A 22,456-nucleotide genomic window follows, 5' to 3' on the forward strand; every position below is an offset into this window, starting at 1 on the left:
ATTAAATCATAAGTAAACCTGACAAGCATAGGTGCTTTTAAGCAGCTTGGAATTATCCTTCTATTGACAGAAGAGTACGCTCTGGTAGTGGCATAACAGCTGTAAGTTCAGTATCTGTAGACCAAAGGTTACCAGAAGAACCAGCTTTAGAAGAAGAACAGCAGCAACTGGAAAAGAAATTGCCAGGTGAGCAAGCAGAAATGGGGATGTATTGTGTGCTGTTATCGGAGAGGTATTATTGTCAGGTTATATGCTGTGCATATCATGCTTTTGACATGACGTATGAGATACTGCTCAAGTAGCCTGAACAGCTTTCAGGCTACTTTTCTTGTGTACTCTTAACTAAACGGTCCTATTATAAGGAAAAAACCTTTTACCACCTCCACCTTCTAACTTAGATGGAGTATAGTTTGCCTTTCATACAAGATCACAGCATGCATACAAAGACCTGTATTACTGCAGTCTGTGTACCAGTATACTCTTTTTGTACAACTTATATCAGCTTTGCTTTTAAAAAAAAAGGTGTAAAGCGTCCTAGATGCTAAATGACTCCATCCTCAGCTGTTAGAAAAGAGTAATAAGAGCTAGCAGCAATCTGAGACAAACCTTTGGTTCTTAGAGCATGTTTCTAGTTCTGTTAGAGGAACAAAACAATTTTTATTCTGTCTCAGGACACTGAAACTACTGCTCATTGCTCTGCTCAGAAATTTTACTGTTGGTGTTTCTCTCTCTTTGGCACCAGACAGATGGGGGCAGCAGGAATAGCAGGCCTGTGCACTATGCTCACCTGAATATATTTCATTTGCAGTACTTACACAAGGCATTGCTAATGTTGGAATTGAAAAAGTTCTGTAATTCTCGAAGTCTGAGCTACCTGTGACCAAAACAAAATGGAACATGTGGGTTATAGTCAGTCCCTACTGTATCTTGCCTGAATGGCAACAAAATTTTGAGGTCATGGAGTACATTTAAAGTGGAATTAAATTGCTCTTAAAATGTTTTAGCATGTGTCAAAGTTAATACATTAATGCTTAACGCTATCAAATGTTCGTTAAAGATTCAAAGTTTTAAATATTTTATTTATATAAATAAATTTGAGATATTTAATATTAAATATCTTAAGCATTGCTGTAGTAGATCAAACTAAAGTTAATTTTGCTTAGCATGTAGTTTTCAATAATGGCTGGTAGCAGATGTTTACTTCATCCTTTGAACTTTTATTAATCTGCAAGACAGACACCTCTGAACCAGAGGCTGTATCCACACTGAAATTTGGGTTTAATTACTAGTGGACCTAACCCCCATGAATTTATCAAGTTGTTTAGAACCTATTTGACCCTGTGACTGTCCATTTTACATGGAAGGTATTTTTGTTTTTAAAACTACTGTAAGGTAGCACTGAGGTTGTACCTTAAAGCTGTAATAAGAGGAAAGATAATTAATCATTCCCATTTTACCTTATGAGCACTACTATCTAGAAAGCTAAGTGATACTTCTTCTAACTCATATTCTGTTCTGTTTTTTTGATTTTTTTTTTCTCCTCAACTGAAATAGAGCTATTTAGAAGCTTGGGTCATAGAAGGTTTCTTTTATTTGTTTTGTTCTGGGTTTGTATCCCCCTCCCCCCAGTCTTTCCTCTTAGGAAATTTTCTTATACTTCTGATCATCCACTCTTCCTTCTGATCATCCACTCTTCTCTGTGTGGTGTTTTGCTGTATTTTGCAGTGAAATAAGGTGACCAGAATCTTGCGCAGTAAAAGATGTGGCAACATGATGGATTTATACAAGAGGATAATGATGCTTTTATGTTTTATTCTAAAATCCTAGCCCCTTTGATCACAGCTTAGATTGATCTGATGTTTCAGTAGACTATCTACAGTAATGCCAACATCCTTCCACAATAATAACCGTTTTAAATCTCACGACTCTATAGTTAGGATTACTATTTATTCTCTGTATGCACTATTTTATAATCATTAATATTTGAATTTCCTCTGCTGCTTCATTGCCAGATCACTTAGTCTTGAGATTTTAAAGGTCTTTCCAGTCAGCTTTTTGTTTTAAAACCTTGCATATCTAGTATCATCTCCAGACATTACTTCCCACTCTATTCCAAGTTATTGTTGAGTATGTTAGATAGCATAATTTCTATAGAGATCTTTGAAGGAAGCTACTGAGAATCTTTCTAGTGTTGTGAAAATCGGTAATTAATTTCGCCCTTTAATTCATTTTTCCCCCCTCAACAGTTTAGTAATTCCCAGGGACTTCTGTCTCTTCCTGTGTCAGCTTATTCAGGGGGCTCTTGAATCTACATGTGAGCAATTCAAATATGACTCTTGTCTTTGATTTATATTTTAGCACTTAACTGCCACTGGCAGTCTGCTGGGTAATTCCTGGCTGCAGGAGGGAGTGAGGTTGCAGGGGCTGCTGAAGTGGACCTTGCTAAGGGGCATCTGCATGTTCTGCCTAGTCTTGTCTGACAGTGAAATGTTTGGTCACAGGTGAGATACCACACTCCTGCATAGGCTGTTTGAGGCACCATGTCTTGTGTCTCTGGACTTTGAGGATTTGGCTATGTAATTGGTAGTGTCAGGAAGGCTCATCACTGCCTTGGCTTAGTTTCTTTAATAGGCTTTAAAAACACTCAAGGATTGTTCTGTTGACCTGATCTCTGTCAACCTGCTTATTGATAGAAAGGGGTCGGGGGAGAGCCCAGCTCTGTTTTAGACTTGAGAGGCAGCTCTTTTCTCCACTGGTTCTTCCACATTGTATTATATTTAGTCATGTATAGTTAATAGCAAGAATTCTCTGCTGCTTTCCCCAGTATGGGAGTAGACTTGTTACAGTAGGTCTGTGGCTTCCAGGATCATTGTTCTGTCTTAAGGACTGCTTTTGTATTTGTCATCTTTGTCTTGCAACACTGAGGTTGATTAAAGGATGGATTGCATGGCACAGCTAGTAGTTCATGAATTTTGTATTTGAGCTATGAGTTAGCACTGTCTGGGTTTGGCAGCTTGTTGCTCTTCATTTTATTGGTTTTGTTTTTGCTTTTGTTTTAAAGCCATTTCTGTTCCCAGTTTTAGAAGAACTAGAATATATCAACATTTCACTATACCTAATGTGTAGATTTTCCACTATAAAGATTTCTCATAGAGTAAATGTTTTTTTCCTTCTTCATTGGTTTTACTAAATCTAGCTGTATTTTTTCTTTTGAGTCATCTGAAAGTTGGCTTTTATGAGTTTTTAGTAGCTTTCCCTTAGACACATTAACACAGGCCAGTAACTGTGTATTTCATTTAATGTGCTATAATCTCTTCTATTTTTGTATTTTGGATATGCTTTGTTTTCTTAGCTCTAATAGCTACCTTTTTTTGCTGAGTAACTACTCTAGCTTGTTGGGCTCTCCTCTTAGACCTTGGTGTTGCTTCTAGGTGTTACATCTTTTATCTGAGCCTTTAATGAGATATCTTAAGCAATGTCAATGCTGCTTGTCAGCATTTTGTCCTGGCTATTCCTTTTAACTGATTGGCTTTATTTACACACATCTCTCTCTGTCGCTTTCTCTCTCTCTCGCTTTCTCTCTTCTTCCAACCTTCTTAGATCATTAGGTATTATGATCATATTCTGTATCAGTCAATATCAGAATGTCCTTTGAACCCAGTGCCTAATTTGAATGGGACCTGACAGAGTCAAAGATCTCAAAAAGATTAAATTTCTTGAAGTTTCATTAAATGTGGTGGTTGGATATAGGGAAGAGGCCCAAATTCAGGAAAAGACAGGGAGAATTCAGGTGGTTCAGCAGATGTTGGGTCAACATGTCAAACAATGGTGCATTCATGCTTTGAAGTAAACATGTACTATCTCTTTGATAGCTAGTACATCTCTTTGAGATAGAATCTCTCTTTGATCTGCATGCCAAAAATATGAGATGGGCATGAAAGGAGCAAAATATAGAATATGGATGGTGGAAATGGGACATAGAGGATATGAAAAGAAAAAGAAGGTGATGCAGAGGGAGTGATTTTGGAGAAATGGAGGAACTGTAAGAGAGGGCCTGGGAACATGGATCAGGGGGAGGATAATCTGTTACATTGCAGAGGAACGTCAGGGACCCAGTGCTGAGGGAAGAGTTGATAGAGGGTGTGAACGTATGGGAATCCAGAGTTTAGGAGTTCTGCTGCACCAGAATTTACGTTAGTCATTCCTTTTCTTGGCAGTAGTGAGTAATCTTATGAAAGTACAAAGTTTAAGTACATTCTGGTCATGTGCATTTGCTTTTTGATAATATCTTCAGCTGAATTTTATGCATTACTTGTGGGATTTAAAATTGAGATGTTGATTCTTCTACCCTTGTTATCACCAAATGTACGGTGGAATTCCAGGCCCTGTGTCCGTACACAGGATTTGATTGTCTAAATTATACCCACCTTGCTGAGCTTCACAGAGGAACTTGGAGCTGAACCTGAAATTCCTGCCTTAGTTTCCTAAGGGTACGGGTTTAAAGGAAGCTACAGTATAAATGCTGATGAGAAAACCTAGAACTACCCATAGAGCTACATTATTAGTAGTTGAGAACAGCTTGTAGTAGTGTTGGAAGATTATTTCACTTTGCAGACTATTTTGATTAAGCATTCATGGATTTTTAAGTCAGTAGCAAAGTTTAATTCTCCTTTGCCATTTGTTCCCATGTTTTGAAGTCACATTTGAAGATAAAAAACGTGAGAACTTTGAACGTGGCAATCTAGAACTTGAAAAACGGAGGCAGGCTCTCCTGGAACAGCAACGCAAAGAACAAGAGCGTCTAGCGCAACTGGAACGGGCAGAGCAGGAAAGGAAAGAACGTGAGCGACAGGAGCAAGAACGTAAAAGACAACTGGAACTAGAGAAGCAATTGGAAAAACAACGGGAATTGGAACGGCAGAGAGAAGAGGAAAGGAGGAAAGAAATAGAAAGACGAGAGGTAATGATATGTAGAGAAGGTGGTTATGTTACAGAAAGCAGATATATTTGATTAGAACAAAATAGAAAGTACACATTACGTACTTTACCCTCTGTATTTTTAGTAGACAAGCGTTTAAAGAACAAACTTAAATTTCTGGATTTTTTGAAGGTAAGGAAAGAATTGGTCATCCCTTCCTGCACTTCTCATGCAAAATGAATGAATCGGGCATTTGACTGTTCTTTGCAAAGCTGCAGAATGCTTAATCTTGGAGGAAGATTTGATGCTCTCCTGGAGAGTCCTTGAAGTCTTAATATGAAAGTTTATTAAATAAGAAAATTGAATCTTGAGAAGTGTTTTAAAATTGAAGAATATTATGGTTGATCACGTTATCAGCTAGAGAGTGAAGCCCCATTTCACTAGTGCTTTCAAATAAGGATTTGAATAATTGGATAATTCCTCTGCTAAAATATTGATATATACTTAGACCACAGTTTTGCAGAGTGTGTATGTAATGTTCTAACTGCACATTGGAATATTAGTGATTAAAGTAGTTTCTCAAAATAGATCTTTCATATGTTTCTTCTTTCATTCTTTTGGTTAAATGCTAAAGGCTGCAAAAAGGGAGCTTGAAAGGCAAAGACAACTTGAGTGGGAACGTAATCGTCGGCAAGAACTACTAAATCAAAGAAACAAAGAGCAAGAGGACATAGTTGTTCTGAAGGCAAAAAAGAAGACCTTAGAATTTGAGCTGGAGGCTCTAGTAAGTGATTGCGTTGCAGATAAAACACATGAGCACGGTAATGACTGTGATATAATCAGGTATACTGTCTATAATTTTATAAGTATAAAATAAAAGTACTTTTTAGTTTTCAGAAATATACAAAATCCTGATTTGCATGGCAAACCATTTTGGTAAAACAAAAAAATTTTTTTTTTCCTGAAGAATGATAAAAAAAATCAGTTGGAGGGAAAGCTTCAAGATATCAGGTGTCGGCTGTCTACCCAAAGACAAGAAATTGAGAGTACAAACAAATCTAGAGAACTGAGAATTGCAGAAATTACCCATTTGCAACAGCAGCTACAGGTGAGGAAATGTTTTCTCTAATTTTGGTTTTAGGCTTATGTTTTGTCTTCCTCACCTGCATCAGTGTGCTAAGTAAATTTGATACCAAATATAATGTGTTGTTTCTTTTTCTTGAGCAATTGTTGTTGTTGATAGTTTGTCTCTCTTTCTCTTTTTCAAAGAGAAAAAAAGAAAAATTCTGTACTGATTCTTCAGACGCCTATAGGAGTTGCTTCTTCACTTGAAGATATAGCTGCAGTTATCACTTTGTGGAATCTTTTTGTGGGGAGTGGTAAATAAATTATTTAGCTGAGGAAGTTAAGAGGATTTTTTTGTGATGAAGAGAACAAAATGTTGTGGCATATATTTTTATTGCAGTGATTGCTGTTTCTGTGTTTAAAGAAAGTAATGACTTCAGTAAGGTGACTTGCTTTTTTTTTTTTTTTTTTATTAGGCAGTAATGACATTTCAAAATTGGAAGTAGTTAAACCATGCAGTAATTCCTGGTCTAATCCTGGCAACTGTCTTTCCTTCTATTTATGTAAAGTTCTCTGCCGAGTTAGAGATAGATAGGACTGAATTGAAGTCTGCTTTGAATGAAAGAGTATTCTTTACACTTGTTAAAGGTTTCTAGATAAGTTATAATATTTGATTTAGGGATGTTATTTTTATTATGTATTTTATGTTTCCTGAAATAAATTTCTGGCCAGTATTGCAGGCACTCTGTATGTCTCTATTCTATCAAAGAGGATCTGACACTTCTGTTATGAGGGCTTAAGAAAAAACCTGTCTTAAAATCTAAACCTACTATTCCATTTCAAATTTCTAAGCCTAATTAATATAGTTCATTCATGTGAACAAAACCTGCACTCAAATATTCAGATTTTTTATTATATGCATGAGAATTTTGGGGACTATTTTCTGGTTTCCTTGTTTCTTAAAACATCTTACACTTCTATTGAAGTTCTGCGTGCACTGTTGCACCTTTCACAAGAAGGTAAATGCTATTCTAACCCTTGCATTTTTCAACAAATTGAATCAAATCCATTTCTTTTTTTTTTGTATCATTTCTGTTAACTGCTGGCATTTTTTTTTCCATTGGCAACTCCAGTGAGAATAGAAAGCATCTCCTTTGCTTTTGTCATAATATAACAAATTAACAGGAAACAATGATACATCATGGCAAAAAGTGTTAAGTCATTTATGTAATAGTAAAGGTCAGTATCCCACAGTTGAGACTGTACTATGACAGACATTGTACCAATCTGTAGGAAAATACAGCTGCTGTTATAAAGAATTTAGAATGAGATTTCATAGTTGGAATAAATGAAAGAAGGTACAGGGGAGGAAAAAAAATATGAAACTAACTGTTCGGAAACAAGTAATATGAGAGGTCATCCATCTACAAGGAGATGTGTTTAAGTAGCTTATTAAAAAGTGCTAGATAAACAAATGGCAGTGTCGGTGTTCTCTACAGACTCTCTCTTTAGCATTTTCTAGTTTCTTTAATCATCTGCTTGGCAGACTGTAGATCTGCCTTCTTTACCTAATTCTTTCATGTGTTGGGTTTAACTGTGTAATCATGAAAGGAAAAAGTGAAGGAGGGTAGAAGGATTCTTCAGCTCTCTAATATTTGGCTTGTGCCACTCATTGCCAAATCACAATGGTAGAAAAGCAGATAGCTTTTTTGTTTGTCTGTTTTCTGTTCAACATACAATTGCTTTTTGTCTATGAAGAAGACTAATTAGTTTACTGCACTGAAATTTTACTGAAACATCCAGGTCAAGCAGAGTGAATTTTGCACAGTTATCTAAATTTTACACTTGTTTTGGAATCATTACTATATTTGTAGTGATTTTTAACCATCCCTAGTCATTGTAAGTGGTGCTGGACAGTATGTATCCAGCAGCCTAGTTAATACACTTTTCACTATTTGCTTTCTAAATTGCTTTATTCACAAGGAATGTTCCACAGTAATGAAAGCCATGCTTGCCTTTCTTGGTGGTTGGTTTGTTGGATTTTTGGCTGGGGGCAGGGGAGGAGTTTTTTTTCATATTGAAAGTTCCGTTGTAGCTGTGGCTCTCAGGTGATCACTGACCTTCACCAGTAATATTTCAATTGTTGTTGCTCAAGGGATCTATCACAGTGGCAACATAAGCCCAGTAGTGTCACTAATTAGTAGAAAAGGCCAAATTTTATTTGGGGAGAACCTAAAAGAGCAGATTGAGAAATTATGATGACATTGAATGTATCCTTTTTGCCTTAATGGTCAGTTTTTTCAAATATGCTCTAAAGTTTACTATTTAATTTGTAGAGGAAAAAATAAAGGCATATATAACTGTTCTAAAAGGAGATTTTTCATGCTCTAAACTCTATATTGTTTAAAAAATATTGACAATTCTTTGTAGGGTGTTGTCTTTTATCTGGAAATACTTTGGTTTAATACATCTGACACTTGTTATGGAAAGATGAGATAATTAAAACAAGTAATTATTCTTCAACTTAGTAATTAGTTTCAAGATGGAACTTGATTAAAGTTGTGGAAGAAATTATATAATGGGAGAATTGTGGGTGATGAAAATTTGTGCTAGTTATAGGAGTCAGTGGTATCAGGTAGAATAATATTACCAGCGGTGGCTGGAAGGACACAAGTTTCCCATTTGTTAAGTGTATATGTTTGAGCCATGTTTATAATATATTGAGTGCTTCTACTGGTTTCTGCTGGTTATCTGCAAGGAATATTTGCCTCCTTCAATACACGGTTTGGCTCTCAAGTACTTTGGCTTTCTTCTGAAGCACTGGAGATGAGGTATGTGGCAGAGAGTCCTGGTATCTAGTAATATCTCAGTTTTGAGATGCCTCTTGCTCAGAGTTTAGGGTCAGAGCAGAGTTTTCTCCCATTAGATTGAAAAAAACTGGGTTTTAATTGCTTTGTTTGCTTTCTGCTGTTACATGGGACATCACTCAATTCTTGTCGTTGCATAAAAATATAGTGTTAACGATGCCATTAGTTTCTTATGCTCCAGTGTCTGATAGATCTGTGTGTGTCTTCAGTTGAATTAAAGGGTGCAGAAAGCAGAACTAGTGTGTTGCTGATAGTTTTTTGACTAGGTATTTATTGTAGGGTTATCTAGGATTAAAGGGAACAGAACTTCACCCTTGTGATCCCTTGGCATCTTCTGTTCCTACAAAATCTCCAAAATATTCTGTGTATTAAAATTCATTAGTCTTAAACTTAGATGTATTCTGCCTTTTAAAAAAAAACAGTCTAGGATTACACTTCACCCTGAAATATTGCCTTATACTGGCTTTTATGCTTCAAGAATGGTAATTTATGTGTAAACTCCTTCTCAGTTAAGAGATTTGTTCTGCTATTTGTCTTTGTCTTATCTAACTGCTTCTTAAAGTGAAAAGGTAGGATTTTGATACCCTGTGTTTTGAAAGCTGATTTCTTGGGTCATACTACTTGAAAACTTCATTTCCATGATGCCTGTGTGCTAAACTAATTTAGTAACACTATTTAAAATTTGCATCCCAAACTTTGACGTAGGATATGCAGGTATTTGGGTTGGGGAGGTGGTAGAAGGTGCAAGTGCTGAACACAAGACACAGTATTTTGCATGTGTTTTTAACATCACACTAATTGAGGTTGTTGGGAAGGAGGCAGATCCTTTGGCAAATAGTTTGGAAAATGCTGCCTTATATATTGCTGTTTCTCATTTGGTTCTAGGTAAGGACTGGTAGTCCTGTGATAGCAATACGATATCTTATTCTGTCTTTCTTGACATCCTTGAAGGGCTGAAAAAGATCTACTCATGTTATAGGCAATGCAGCTGAACAGTGAACTTCATGTGTAACTCCTGGTAGTCAAATACATAGTTTATCTTAGTTTTGATACTTTGTGAATTCAAAGTTCTTGATTCTGCTGCAGACCGAAGTGTGCCTGTTGGAATGAAAGAAGTTACAGTAGTCTGCGGTTATTGCATAATCTTAAAACCTGAGACAAGCACAGTTATGGCCTGATCAAAACCAGCCATGAGTGAAGTGAGGCAACTCTGAAGTCATTTCAGTGCAGGGAGCTTTGTGTTCTTGTAAAAAAAAAATAAAAAGTGTCATGGAATTCACTCTGGAATTAGGCATTTAGATAACAATTACTCCTAGGGTTGTATTATGCCTTTCCCAGCCCTTCGTGACAAATTGAAATTGCCAGATTGTCGGTTCCTCAAAAGACTTCAAGTCAAGACAGCCGCTGAAATAAATTACTTAGTTTGTCTGAGAAGATGAGATGTTGACATTCTGACAGTTTTTATAAATTAAACTGCTTCATATCAGGCTTCTATAACTTGTTCTGACAATCTCAAGTTGGAGGTCAAGGATTTTGAAAGATGTATGAAGTAGAACTTTGTCCTCCAGAAAGAGCAAGGATTACATGCGATCCACCAAAGGAGGACCTCCTCATCTGCAAGGTCTCCTATAATCTGTTGGTGCACAGTCTGATGAATGCATGTTGAAATTGAGAGAGACCCTGATTTCTTTCAAGAGTAGTAAACAGATCTGGAACTCAAGTATTCTCATCTAACAGGGTTTGTGTTGCGTAGCTTTTTGTCATAAGGTCTTTTTTTTTATGTGAGAGTTTTTATTTTCTTTCTCTTTTTTAAAAATAAACTGAAAATATTTGTCATTCTATTCCTGATCAAAGTTAATATTTACTTATTAAAGAGAGAACAAGACTGTTAGCAAGTGCTTGCTTTAACATTTTCTGAAATCTATCCTTCTCTTTTTTGCTCTAAATTTCAACTAGTTCTAAAGCAATGTACATATTGAGTAGGGATTAATTCTGAAGTAATATGCTTGAATTTGGTATGCTCACTTTTTTGTTTTGTTTTTTAAAAAAGCAGAAGCTAGGGCAAATTGGCAGACAACTATTTCTGAGTGGTGTTACCACACAGATAGTGCTTAGATAATAATAGTAATCTAATAATTCGATAATAATAAGTTGTACAACAAAGGTCATCAGTCACTTTTTCCCTTGTTTCTCATTTTTCCCTCTTCTGTTATTTTTTGTTCAGGAATCTCAGCAGATGCTTGGAAGGTTGATTCCAGAAAAGCAATTACTCAATGACCAATTAAAGCAAGTTCAACAGAACAGTTTGCATAGTAAGTATATTTTTATATATGTCCAAGTCAGTTTGTGTAGCATACGCTCTTACATTGCACAACATACCACGTAATGTATTTTTTTTTAATCTTGCAAGATGCATGTTGAAAAATGGTAATTTCTGTGACCTGAAATTCTCTCTGTAAGAAAATACCTATTTGACAATATGTTTACAAACAGGAGATTCTCTTCTTACTATCAAACGAGCCTTAGAAGCCAAGGAACTAGCCCGTCAACAGCTTCGAGACCAGCTAGATGAAGTAGAAAAAGAAACTAGGTCTAAACTTCAAGAAATTGATATTTTCAATAATCAACTGAAGGTAATTGTAGAGTCTTTATCCCGCTCTTCTAAATGTTCAATTAATCGCTTTCTACCTTGATCTTGGGAAACTACATTGAGCTAAAATGATTGATTCAGAATGTTAGTATTAGGCACATTCTGAAATCGCTCTTTCCTTTGTTTAAAGAAAGTACTGCTGGGCATCTAATCTAAGAGTTTGAATCAACTTAATCAACAGAATCTGCTTAAGAATAAATTTGAGCTCTGATTCTAGATCTGAGATGACATGTAAAATTGCCAATTTCTGCCCTTTTGCATCAAAGGAGGGCAAGGCTATAGTAGATCAGGGAATATGCTGGAATCAGTGCTTCAAATTCAAATAGTTGTGACATGATTTTTCTGCTTATTTGCAGAATTTTTATCTCGTCTTTATAAACTCATACTTGTTCCTAAACGTAGTTGTGTCTTGTTTGTGGTTTCATGCTTTATTGATCAGTCTGCTGTTGAAACTGTGTGATTTGTTTATTTTTGCATAATAAAACTACAGAATTTGCAAAAGTCAGTAGAGGAAGAGTATCCTTCAGAGAGGAGTTCCAAACCACTCTTCAATTCCAAATTTTTAATAGCAGTCATATTTTCTTTTTTTCTTAATGTGATACTTGAAGTGCTCTGTCTGTTAAGTTAACCAATGGTTTCTCCTGAAAGCTGGATAGAAAAATATTCAATTTAATGCAAGATGTAATAATTTGTGCTTACAAGTATGTAAAAGGAAAAGAGCAATAATCAATACGTTAATATTTCCATAGTTGTTTCAAAATCATATCAGCTATGGTTACATTATATGCTATAGAGTGAAAGGAGTGTTTTTGAGTTAAGCAACAATTAATATTAAAATTACTAATAAGTTTGGAATAAACTAAAAGCTGTAGACCATACCACTAGCAGTTTCCATGCCAATTTAGAGATACTCTTGTAATTTTAGGCAGGGAGGTGGAAAAGGGAGAATCATAAGAGATAAAAACATGTTTTTTTCACTTTAAGGAAACAGAACAATTTACTCAATTACATGTGATCTTTGGACACATCTTTAAATGTCGTGCTTTTGGGGTGACTTTTTTGAGTGAATCCTTTTGAAGTGCTTTGCAGATAAATATGATCAAAGCACATTGATTTTAAAATCAGTGTCAGTGCTTGATTTGATCATGAGTGACCTAAGCAGTTTATAAATGGTTAGGGAGTGAATAATCTTAGTCCCACGATACTAAGGAAAATAATTCAAATTCAGTTATTTAGATATTGAACAGCTCAACTTAACAAGCTAATGATAATTAAAAAATGAAAATTCAAATTAAGCAAAAACATTGGTTTATTGAAGTAGCTGTTATCCATCCAAGAATACATTGTCTAGCTGTAAACTATTTTTCAGTTGAAATGTTAAAATTTTAGTTTTTAGAATTATCACTTAAAATGATAAAAATTTGTTATGTGAACTTTTTTTGAGGAAGGCTTCAGCAGACTTTCTCAGACCCCAGATACTGAATCTTGATTTCATAGTGTGTAGTAGAAGAAGTGCTTAATAGGAGGATCACTTTGTGATGCCGTATGTTAGTGTTTCTGCCTTGCTGCAGCTTTCTTGCTTGCTGGAAGAGATGAGCTTAAGAAGAGGAAAAGCAAGTTAATGGGACAATTGCACTATAGAAACAGAGATGGGAGCTTAATTCAGCAAGACTTGTAACTTCTTTCTACAACTTCACTAGACTTGCAAGATGTATTTGGTGGGGGACCTGATTTTTTTTCTTATTAGACTTAAATGTCAACTTGCTGCCTTTTCTTGGATTCAACATACTAATAGAATTGTTCTAGTACTCTCGCTAGCAGAGAAACCGCTTAGATGTTTTGTATGCAGCAGTGATTTGATGGCCTTCGTTCTTGTGGAGGGAGCTCTCGGAACACCCTGAATGTGAGATCTTACGCACAGAACAAGTTGAAAGTTTTCTGGAGGTCCTCTTAGTCTTTAGGGTTTTGTGTGCAGTGGAAGCTCTATTTTCGTACTAAGTCAGAACACTCCTGTTTCTTATATAGTGATACTGCTCAAGTCAAAGTGGTCTGAACCTGAATAGTTCTCAGAATGTTTTAACCTAAACAGTCAAAAGTCTTTGACAACTTTTTGGTTGTCACTGGCAGTTGCCAGTGGAAAGATGGCTCCGATATTTGAATTTGATAGACAATTGCTTATATAGAATTGCCAAATAAATAATTTCCCTAGTTGACAGAGGAATTTTTTGTTTGTTTATTAGTAACTGGTAACATAGTCACCAGTTACGTAATGTAAATGCAGCAGGTTCTTTTTATGCTACAATACTTTTCAATTTATATAATTATAAGTCAACTCTATGATGTTGACAATTAAATAGAAAACTTTTTCAAATAAATGTATCAAAATTACTACCATGTCTGAATTTTAAATATTATAAATGCTTGTTATCTTGTAAAGATGGGGATTATGTGAAAACTTACATATATTTTTTTAAAATCTGATTTTATTCTTTCAGTACGGTTAAAACTCCATTTTTAATCGATGCACTTCCTAATTTGGCTTGGAGGTTTAAAACTGATTGGCTTTTTCTGTGATGAGCTACTCTTCCTTTGTGCTCTAGTACACTAAGAGAGATATGTATTTGGTGAGGTGACTTTTAGGACAGCAGCACCCTATTTAGCACTGCCTCGTGCAGCTTTCGTACACTGTCAAATGTCAAGTTGCCTCATTTTTTATAACATAATGTCTGAACTAGAGGCAGAATGATGTGGCACAGCTACTGTTTGAGAATTGCCAGAAAAAGAAGCATGTCTAAATACTGTTTTATGTACGTATCATCTTGTAGCATTTTGCAAATATTTCCTACTGGGAGAGAAATACATATTTAATTAGCTAAAATGCGTATTTTAATAGAAAATAAAACTAAAATTGCAAATATATAAGCCTCTGCTCTCTGACCACAAGGTATATGCCAAAGTATTTTACTAGTTTTCATGAAATTCTTAAAACACAGCCAAACTGACAGCAACATTAAATGATAACATTTGATCATCAATATTGAGGTTTATCCTGTATCCTTTTGACTATAAACATCTGTTGCCTTTAATTTTGCAGAACTAGATTTCTAATTGTTTCTCTTGAAACAGACTGCACTTGATCTACTGATAGTAGATACAAAACTATGCTGAGATAACTTTCAGTACAAGATAAAATGAGCAATTTCACTAGTATCTAGTGTTCATTTTTGCATAAGATGCAGATTTCTTTATTGAATGTCTGTAGAGCTACAACCACATGGGTTGAGGGAGAAACTGGTAGGATGTTGCCGTCAAACACCACTATGCCTTTAGCTTAAAGCTAAAGTGCTTTATTGGAAAAGTGTACTTTTTGGCAAAGAAACACATATTCTGGCTAGCTTCCAACTGGGCAGACATCCTTTTAAATCAGATTGAGACATTTTATCAAAGAAAGTAGTAGTGTTGTGGATTGTGCTGTGTTTGGCTATAGAATAAGTGACCAAGTCTTTAACAAGGTTGAAAATCAGCCACTTATTTTTATGCTTAAATTTGGTTCAACGAGTCTAGATTTAGATATTCTTTAAAAATCCTAGCCTAGAAATCTAACTCAATATTGATACAGATATTAGTAAAATGTAATAGACTCTTGTTTATTTCCTTTGCTTCATAAAATAATTTTTTGAAATAGCAATTTTTGTATTAGATTTTCTATTTGTGTAATTCTACTATAATTTAGCTTTATAAATTCTTTCTAAATTCAGTTTAAATTTACATTTAAGTTTTACAAAGATCAGCCATTAAACTATGTCAGATAAAGCAATTAAAATAATACAGTTCTTGTCTCCAAAGATCAAATAACCATTTAATATTACGTAGAAGAATCACATATTTAGGGCTTATTTGTGTTAATGCGCAGGAGAAAACCACTGAAGTGCGGTAGCAGAAACATGTTAATGTTGCTGAGAAGCTATTCTCAGTGCTTGGAAGAAGTGGTGAACATCCAGATTCAAGTTCTTAAAAATGTTTTACATTTTGTGTCATGTTGCAGTTGTTGTCAGTCCCTGTCTGGTCAGTGTGCACTGGACAAGTCTTGCATATGAATGCCTGTTTACATTTGAGCATTTCTTTCTTCCAGTCAGTGGCAATGGAAGATGCAATGCTGCAGTGCCTGGCAGTTCTCCTGGGCTGCGTCAACTACTTAGACTCCTTTCTAAAGGTCTCCATGCCATACTCAGGCAGTACACCACTATCAATCTGAGTGATGAACCTCCTCCAGTTATGTGCTTCACTTTACCATAAACAGATGAGTGTGCAGTGTTTAACTAAGTTAGTATTTAGTAAGAGGTGCTAGCACTAAAACATAGCAAAGATAAGAGTATGTAATTTGATTCTTTGTCTAATCCTTAATGCGTAGATGAGGAGCATGGCTTGAATTACAACCTCGGCAAGGTAGTAGTTAGTAACTTCTTTTGCGTATCTGACATGTTAAGATTTTAAGTTAATTGCCTATTTTTAGTCATGATGTTCAGAATTTTTAAACAGAAAACATTTTTATATTAAGTATTCCTACAGAGCAGTGCAAATTTGTGATTCTGGGTATGAGAGAGATGGCAATACATTCCCTTATCAAATCCCAAACTGGATCAAATCAACTGTAATATGGGGTGAGAGGAGGAACTGACCCTGTCAAGGACCAAACAGGGACTTTGAGAGTTGAGGAGTGAGTTAGAAGAGCATTGCTGCGGGAAAGCCTCAGTGAGCACAGAACTGTAGGGTTCTTTTCCCTGGAATCAAATGCTTTGGTTTACCTCAAGAGGAGAACTGATGATGGAAACCCTGGGATGTAATTCTTGAATAGTGTCCTAAACTCTCTCATCTTCTGGTCAAAAGGCAAAATCTGTGTTTAACCATTATATTACAACAAGTCCAAGTTTTCATAGCAGTATGACTTGGCTGTATGAGGTGAATATTACTCTGCTATATGAAATCCATGTTTTAATTCGTATTAAATACTTTGTGAGTGCCTAAATGTGGCTATTATAATACCTAAAAATTACTTTTGTACTTATTGGTCTGTTTGAATGAAGTAGAAAGGTAATAGTTTTTTTCTGCTTTTGGGGTAAGATGTGCCTTGTCCCGTACACCACAAATTAACAAAGTGTTGTTATGTCTTTGGAGTTAAAATACACAATTTGCAAATGTACAACTTTGAGTTGCTTGTCTTTGTAACAGGTGAGCATAGGATTGTGCTGAGTTTCATTCTGTTGACTGTTGAAGTGTTACTATAATTTTGTTCAACTGGTGTCCTATAGCACTGTGGGAGATCCTTTTCTCTCCCTCATCCTCTCACTGGTAGCTGGCAAAGGAACAGAGATCTGTTGCAGAATGCTGATCAGATCTTTTTTTTTTCCCTCATAGCTGATACAAAGAAGGGTGTCTATTCCATTTTTACCTCCAAAACTATTCCATCCAGTGCTAGCTGTATAAACTAGCTTGGATTTTCTGAACTGTTTTAGGTATGTCACTCTGCAAAATCTCCTCATAAAATAAGGAACTAGCACGTTGGCTTAGTGGGGAGGAAGTAATGTACTGAAATGTCTATGGAAAACTTTATTAATTATAAAATTGTCCCCTTGATGTCCTAAACTTAACATATGGATAATGGTGCAAAATAAGCAAACAAAACTGTTTAGCTGTTTGGACAGCTTCAAATGTTGGCGACTGTGATGCAGCAGTTAATAATCAGGCTGCATATGCTCAGTATGCAAAGCTGCTTTCTTCAGACAGGCATGGAAACAGTGCTCATAGCTAGAACATCCACCGCTGTGTATTTTGGGGGTGAAAGTGGCATACGTCTTCTGCTTAGCAGCGAGATGTCTAAGCTGTAATTAAAATGTAAAGTCTGGACTAGCCTTGGAGTTGGACTTTTAGTGGAAGTAAAATAATGTTTGGTGCACAGATGTCTTGCAAGTTTTGACTTGCTTTTATGGATTTGAGAATTAGGGATGGTTTTGTGAAGAGGAAAAAAACAATATTTGAAGTTAGAGTCCTCCTGAGTCTGAGTATGGAAGAACTGATCTTTCTTTCTACAGATTACTCTTTAATAAGAAATTTGTAATCTAACCTCAGATACTTGCATTTGGCTTGTCTTATTTAAAGCTTTTGGAGTTTTGCCATATTTTGGGTTTTTGCTTGTTTTAATTCTGATGGCCTTAATACTCTTGAGGATTTTAGTTCCACTTTCTTTGCCTAGAGATTATTCCTATTTAACTACTCAAATGCTGGAATGAATGGGATAGAAATGTAAAGGGGAAGAAAAAGTGCACACCTGGAAAGCACTGTTATCTAAATAGCTTAGAATTTTGCAAGTAGCAACAAATTATTTTTGATGTTCCCTTATTAAAAATACCTGACTATCTCAGATCTTTCTGTTTAATAGCAACTGCAGTTTGCTTTTGTCTCATAGGCTAGAACTTAAGATATTGCTCAGAAACTTAGGCCTTGTGGCATACAAAATTAAATGATAGAAGAGGGAATGAATATGAAGGAAAAGTAGAGAAGGCAGAGCAACAAAGGATGGGTAAGTTGAAGCCAGCACTAAAGCTTAACTGAATTTAGGAGTCAAAAATTCACCAGTGCTTTGAATGGCAGTGTTTTTACTCAGAAAAGAGAAACAACTTATTAAAATGGTTAATACTACTCAAGATATTTGGTGTTTCACAGCGGTAGTATTTTGAGCTTCAGGAGCTTTGCACATGCTTAATTTTGTGCATTTGGAGATCTTTTTAAGCTACAGAAATTCATCACACTGTTGGCCAGGTGGGAATCTGCTTTCATTTGTGCCATTTTCTAATCTCTGTCCTTTTAGGTGAATGCTTGTAAATTATTGTATTGCTGATGTTTTTATGGTTGTATGGATATATTTCTCCTTTGCACCTGCGTGTATATTTTGATACAAATAAGAATTCGGGTGATCATTTAGGGAAGGTTGTGTTTGGATTCCCACAGAGAAGTTCATTTGAAATGAGGGTCAAGTTCTTTGTGCCTCAATACATTACAAGGGTGACAACATTAAAAAAAAATGAATTAGTTATATAGAGCTATTGAAAAGGGCCACCTCAGTTAGGGCTACGGCAATGTAGAGTTTAACCATAGGCTGCCTCTAGCTCTAGATGCAGTTGATCAGCTGTGTTCACTGTAGTCTCCTGAAACCTTGTTCTCAGTGTTTTTTACGGGCTAAGAACCCATGATGTTGAAGATGTTGAAGATTGCTAACACTTTTTTTTTCCTTTTTTTTTTCTTTTTAAGTAATCCTTTTCCCTAGTCCAAAATCAGGTTATGCATGAATGTTCATAACCATGTGTACTCAGGGTTTGAAAATTTTCCCAAAGGCACTATCCTGCCTGCATAATTATGGAGGTTTTGCAAAAAAACGTTTATTTTACATTCTGTAATACCTATTCGAAATTCTAAGAATCTGCTAAGCTTGAATGTGACTCTGGAAAATAACTACGGTCATAAAATGTGGTATTGCCCAAATTATCTCAATATTTCAGTGAGCTTTGTAGTTCTTAGCAAAGTAGTAATAGGAAAAACTTATATAAAAACTGATTATCTCTGTAGCAATGTTGAATTTAGTTTTCATTAAAGATAAAATTGATAATCGTTAGTAAAAGAAGACTGAGAGCTAGGACAGTAGGTTCAATTTAACTTTTTCTAAAATTCCATCCATTTATCTGTGTTTTTAACACATGCAAAGGTCATGTGCTACTACTCTTCATTATGTAGCTATTTTGACATTAGCTTAAAATCTAGTGTTGCCTGGTGTGCAGTTTGAAGCACTAATGCATGCATATATTTCACTAACAAAAATTTTCAGATACATGCAAATCCAATCTGTAATTAAAAAGAAATTAAATTATAACTCTTACAAAACTATAGCTAAAAAGTTACTAATAATGTTGTCAAATTAGCTTATTAAAACTTTTCTCATTTTGCCCCCTGAATCACTTTTACTATTTAGTTCTCTTTGTTGCTGTTATGCAGTTTTCTTTGTTTTGATCAATGCATGACAATGGTTGTATGAAAATTTTATCTGGCAAATTTACCAGATAACGAGTTTCCAAGAAAGTATTGTAATGTATGAATAATACTTAAAAGATTAACTATTTCAATACCTGAGTGAATTAAGATGGATTTTTTCTTAATGTTTATCTAAATAAAACCTATCTGGTATTATCTCATAATATATTTCAATAAAATTAGTTGTTACTAAGATATGAATTTGGTCACAAATTCCTGCTACAGACTTTTACTGAATATTTTTGCGTGCACAATATTTTCATCAAACTCTTGTGGGGGGGGCTCTTTTCAATGAAAAATTTGAATTTTAAGTAAATTATCCTTTTTTTTCTTAAAACATTAAGGAGTTTAGACTCAAAATTCTAGGTTATACAAGAATATTCAGGATAAAGTTTATATTTATGTTAATATTTGGTATTCTTTTGGAAAAAATCATGAGAAAAGGTAGTATTTTTATTATATTTTTATGTTCTAAGTATTTCAAGCTAATTAGAGCAAAACTAGAACTTTTGTATGGATGAATGCTGTCTGTGCAACAAATTCATCCCAAAGACATTACTTAAGAAGTTCAATCTTCTGAGTATAAAACAATCTTGAAGATTCTTTTGCAGTTTATTTGACAAGAAAACTGCCATTAACTTCAAAATAAAAACAATAAAAAGAGTTGCTAATATGAGCAGCTCTGAGGCTATGTTCTTTTTTTTTTTTTTTTTTTTAACAGAATTTAATAAGTGAATTCAAGAAGGCAGGAAACAAAATAAAATTAAGTGGCTTTTCAAATGAAATTTTGTCAAACTTTAAAAGAAAGTCGTATTTTAAAAAGTCTTACTTGTTTCTTAAGTCATTAACCTTTCAAGTAATATGAGTAGAAATAGGTACACAGTAAGTGGTTTAGAGAGCTTTAAAATCTGTCTTAAGTATCTGCTCTAGCATTTTGTAATATTGAAAATTTGAACAGAGATTTCCAAGCATTTGTGAGTTTTATTATTTCACGATGAAATAAAAGGGGCCATTTGTTATGATTCAGGTAGTATATGGTTACAAGTATTTTACTTTTTTTATCTAGGAGCTGAGAGAAATACATAACAAACAACAACTACAGAAACAAAAAAATTTGGAAGCTGAGAGACTGAAGCAGAAGGAACAAGAAAGGAAGACAGTAGAACTGGAAAAGCAAAAAGAAGCTCAAAGGTAACAAACTACTCTAGTTTAAGCTGTCTTTTTGGAGGTACTGGAGTGCAAAGTGTTTTGCAAGCAAGTATAATATGTTGCATTCCCAGAAACATAATCTGATCTCAAATAATATGTCACTAAATGAGAAGAATATCTAAGACCGGGACCGGGTTCAGTTTAGTGCAGATGACCTCTTTTGAAATTGGAGGAATCTCTTGATTTATCTTTGAGTGAAAAGTGTGTTGTGGACATCTTTCTGCAATCTCCACCATCAATGATGTGCACAGACGCTTACAAATTTCAGCAGAGCTACCTGAATGCATAGTCTGCTTCTAAACCTAGAGATGTTCTTGAACAGAGTAGCATGTACTATCTTTTTATATTAAAGCAAAATACAGAGCTGACATGTTTTTTGCTACACATTGGGGAATTTATTTTTCAGGTGTATATTTATTATAAGAAATTTTGTTGTAAGATATGAATGGCATGTAGGCTAGCAATTAGTTCTTCTGATATCATTTAGCTGTAGCTTTTTGCTTTAAGTAAAGTTGTAAAGTTGTGGTGTTTTTATACTCTTGATCTGGACAAATGTTTGGTCACAGAATCACAGAACAGTTGAGGTTGGACGGGACGTCTGGAGATAATCTAGTCCAGTCCCCTGCTCAAGCAGGGTCAGCTATAGCACTTTGCCCAGGATCTTGTCCAGATGGCTTTTGTGCATCTGCAAGCATGGAGACTCCACAGCCTCTTTGGGCAAGCAGTTCCAATGCTCTGTTACTCTCACAGTGAAGAAGTTTGTCCTTACATTCAGACAGAGCTTCCTGTGTTTCAGTTTGTGCCTGTTGCTTCTCGTCCTGTCACTGGGCACAACTGGAAAGAATCTGGCCCTATTCAGTTTACACTCTCCCTTCAGATATTTAAACATATGGATCAAATCCCCTCTAAGTCTTCTCTTTTCCGGACTGAACAGTCCCAGCTCTCTGTCTTTCCTCATATGTGAGATGCTCTTGTTCTTTCACTATCTTTTTGGCCCTTCACTGGACTCACTGCAGTGTGTCCCTGTCTCTTATACTGGGGAGCCCAGAACTGGACACAGCACCCCAGATCTGGTTTCACCGGAGCTGAATAGAAAGTTAGAGTTTCTCCCTGTGACCTGCTGGCAAAGCTCTTTCTAATGCAACCAACCCAGGATACCATCGGCCTTGGCCACAAGGGCACATTGTTGGTTCATGGTCAGCTTGTTGTCCACCAGGACCCCCAAGTCCTTCTCCACAGAGCTGCTCTCCAGCAGGTCAGCCCTCAACTTGTACTGGTGCATGGGGTTATTCCTCCTGGATCTAGGACCCTTCATTTGCCTTTGTTGAACTTCATGAGGTTACTCTCTGCCCATCTCTCCAGCCTGTCCAGGTCCCTCTGAGTGATAGCACAGCCCTCGGGTGTATCAGCCACTCCTCCCTGTTTGGTATCGTCAGCAAACTTGCTGAGGAGGCACTCTGTCTCCTCATCCAGGCCATTGATGAATAAGTTGAACAAGACTGGACTTAGTACTGACCCCTGTGGGGCAGCATTGTCTACAGGCTTCCAACTAGACTTTGTGTCACTGATCACAACCCTCTAAGGTCTGCTATTCAGACAGTTTACAGTCTACTTCACTGTCTCCTCATCTAGCCTGTAGATGAAAACAAAGGCCCTTGAACCAAGGGT

At 35.7% G+C, this 22,456-nt stretch overlaps 1 protein-coding gene across 5 annotated transcripts in view; it reads left to right on the forward strand.

Moving 5' to 3' along the window:
* Positions 1-22,456, forward strand: part of ITSN1 (intersectin 1) — a 137,321-nt gene that overhangs the window by 56,534 nt on the left and 58,331 nt on the right. For all 5 annotated transcript variants that reach the window (XM_062598647.1, XM_062598658.1, XM_062598668.1 and 2 more), the window contains 7 exons: positions 71-186; positions 4,698-4,960; positions 5,553-5,702; positions 5,886-6,026; positions 11,075-11,162; positions 11,344-11,483; positions 20,646-20,770. In XM_062598647.1, coding sequence (XP_062454631.1) covers positions 71-186; positions 4,698-4,960; positions 5,553-5,702; positions 5,886-6,026; positions 11,075-11,162; positions 11,344-11,483; positions 20,646-20,770 — 1,023 coding nt within the window. The remainder of the gene's footprint in view (positions 1-70; positions 187-4,697; positions 4,961-5,552; positions 5,703-5,885; positions 6,027-11,074; positions 11,163-11,343; positions 11,484-20,645; positions 20,771-22,456) is intronic.

This window comes from Rhea pennata, chromosome 1 (genome assembly GCF_028389875.1).
Source record: "Rhea pennata isolate bPtePen1 chromosome 1, bPtePen1.pri, whole genome shotgun sequence".
In the NCBI taxonomy this organism is placed as follows: domain Eukaryota; kingdom Metazoa; phylum Chordata; class Aves; order Rheiformes; family Rheidae; genus Rhea; species Rhea pennata.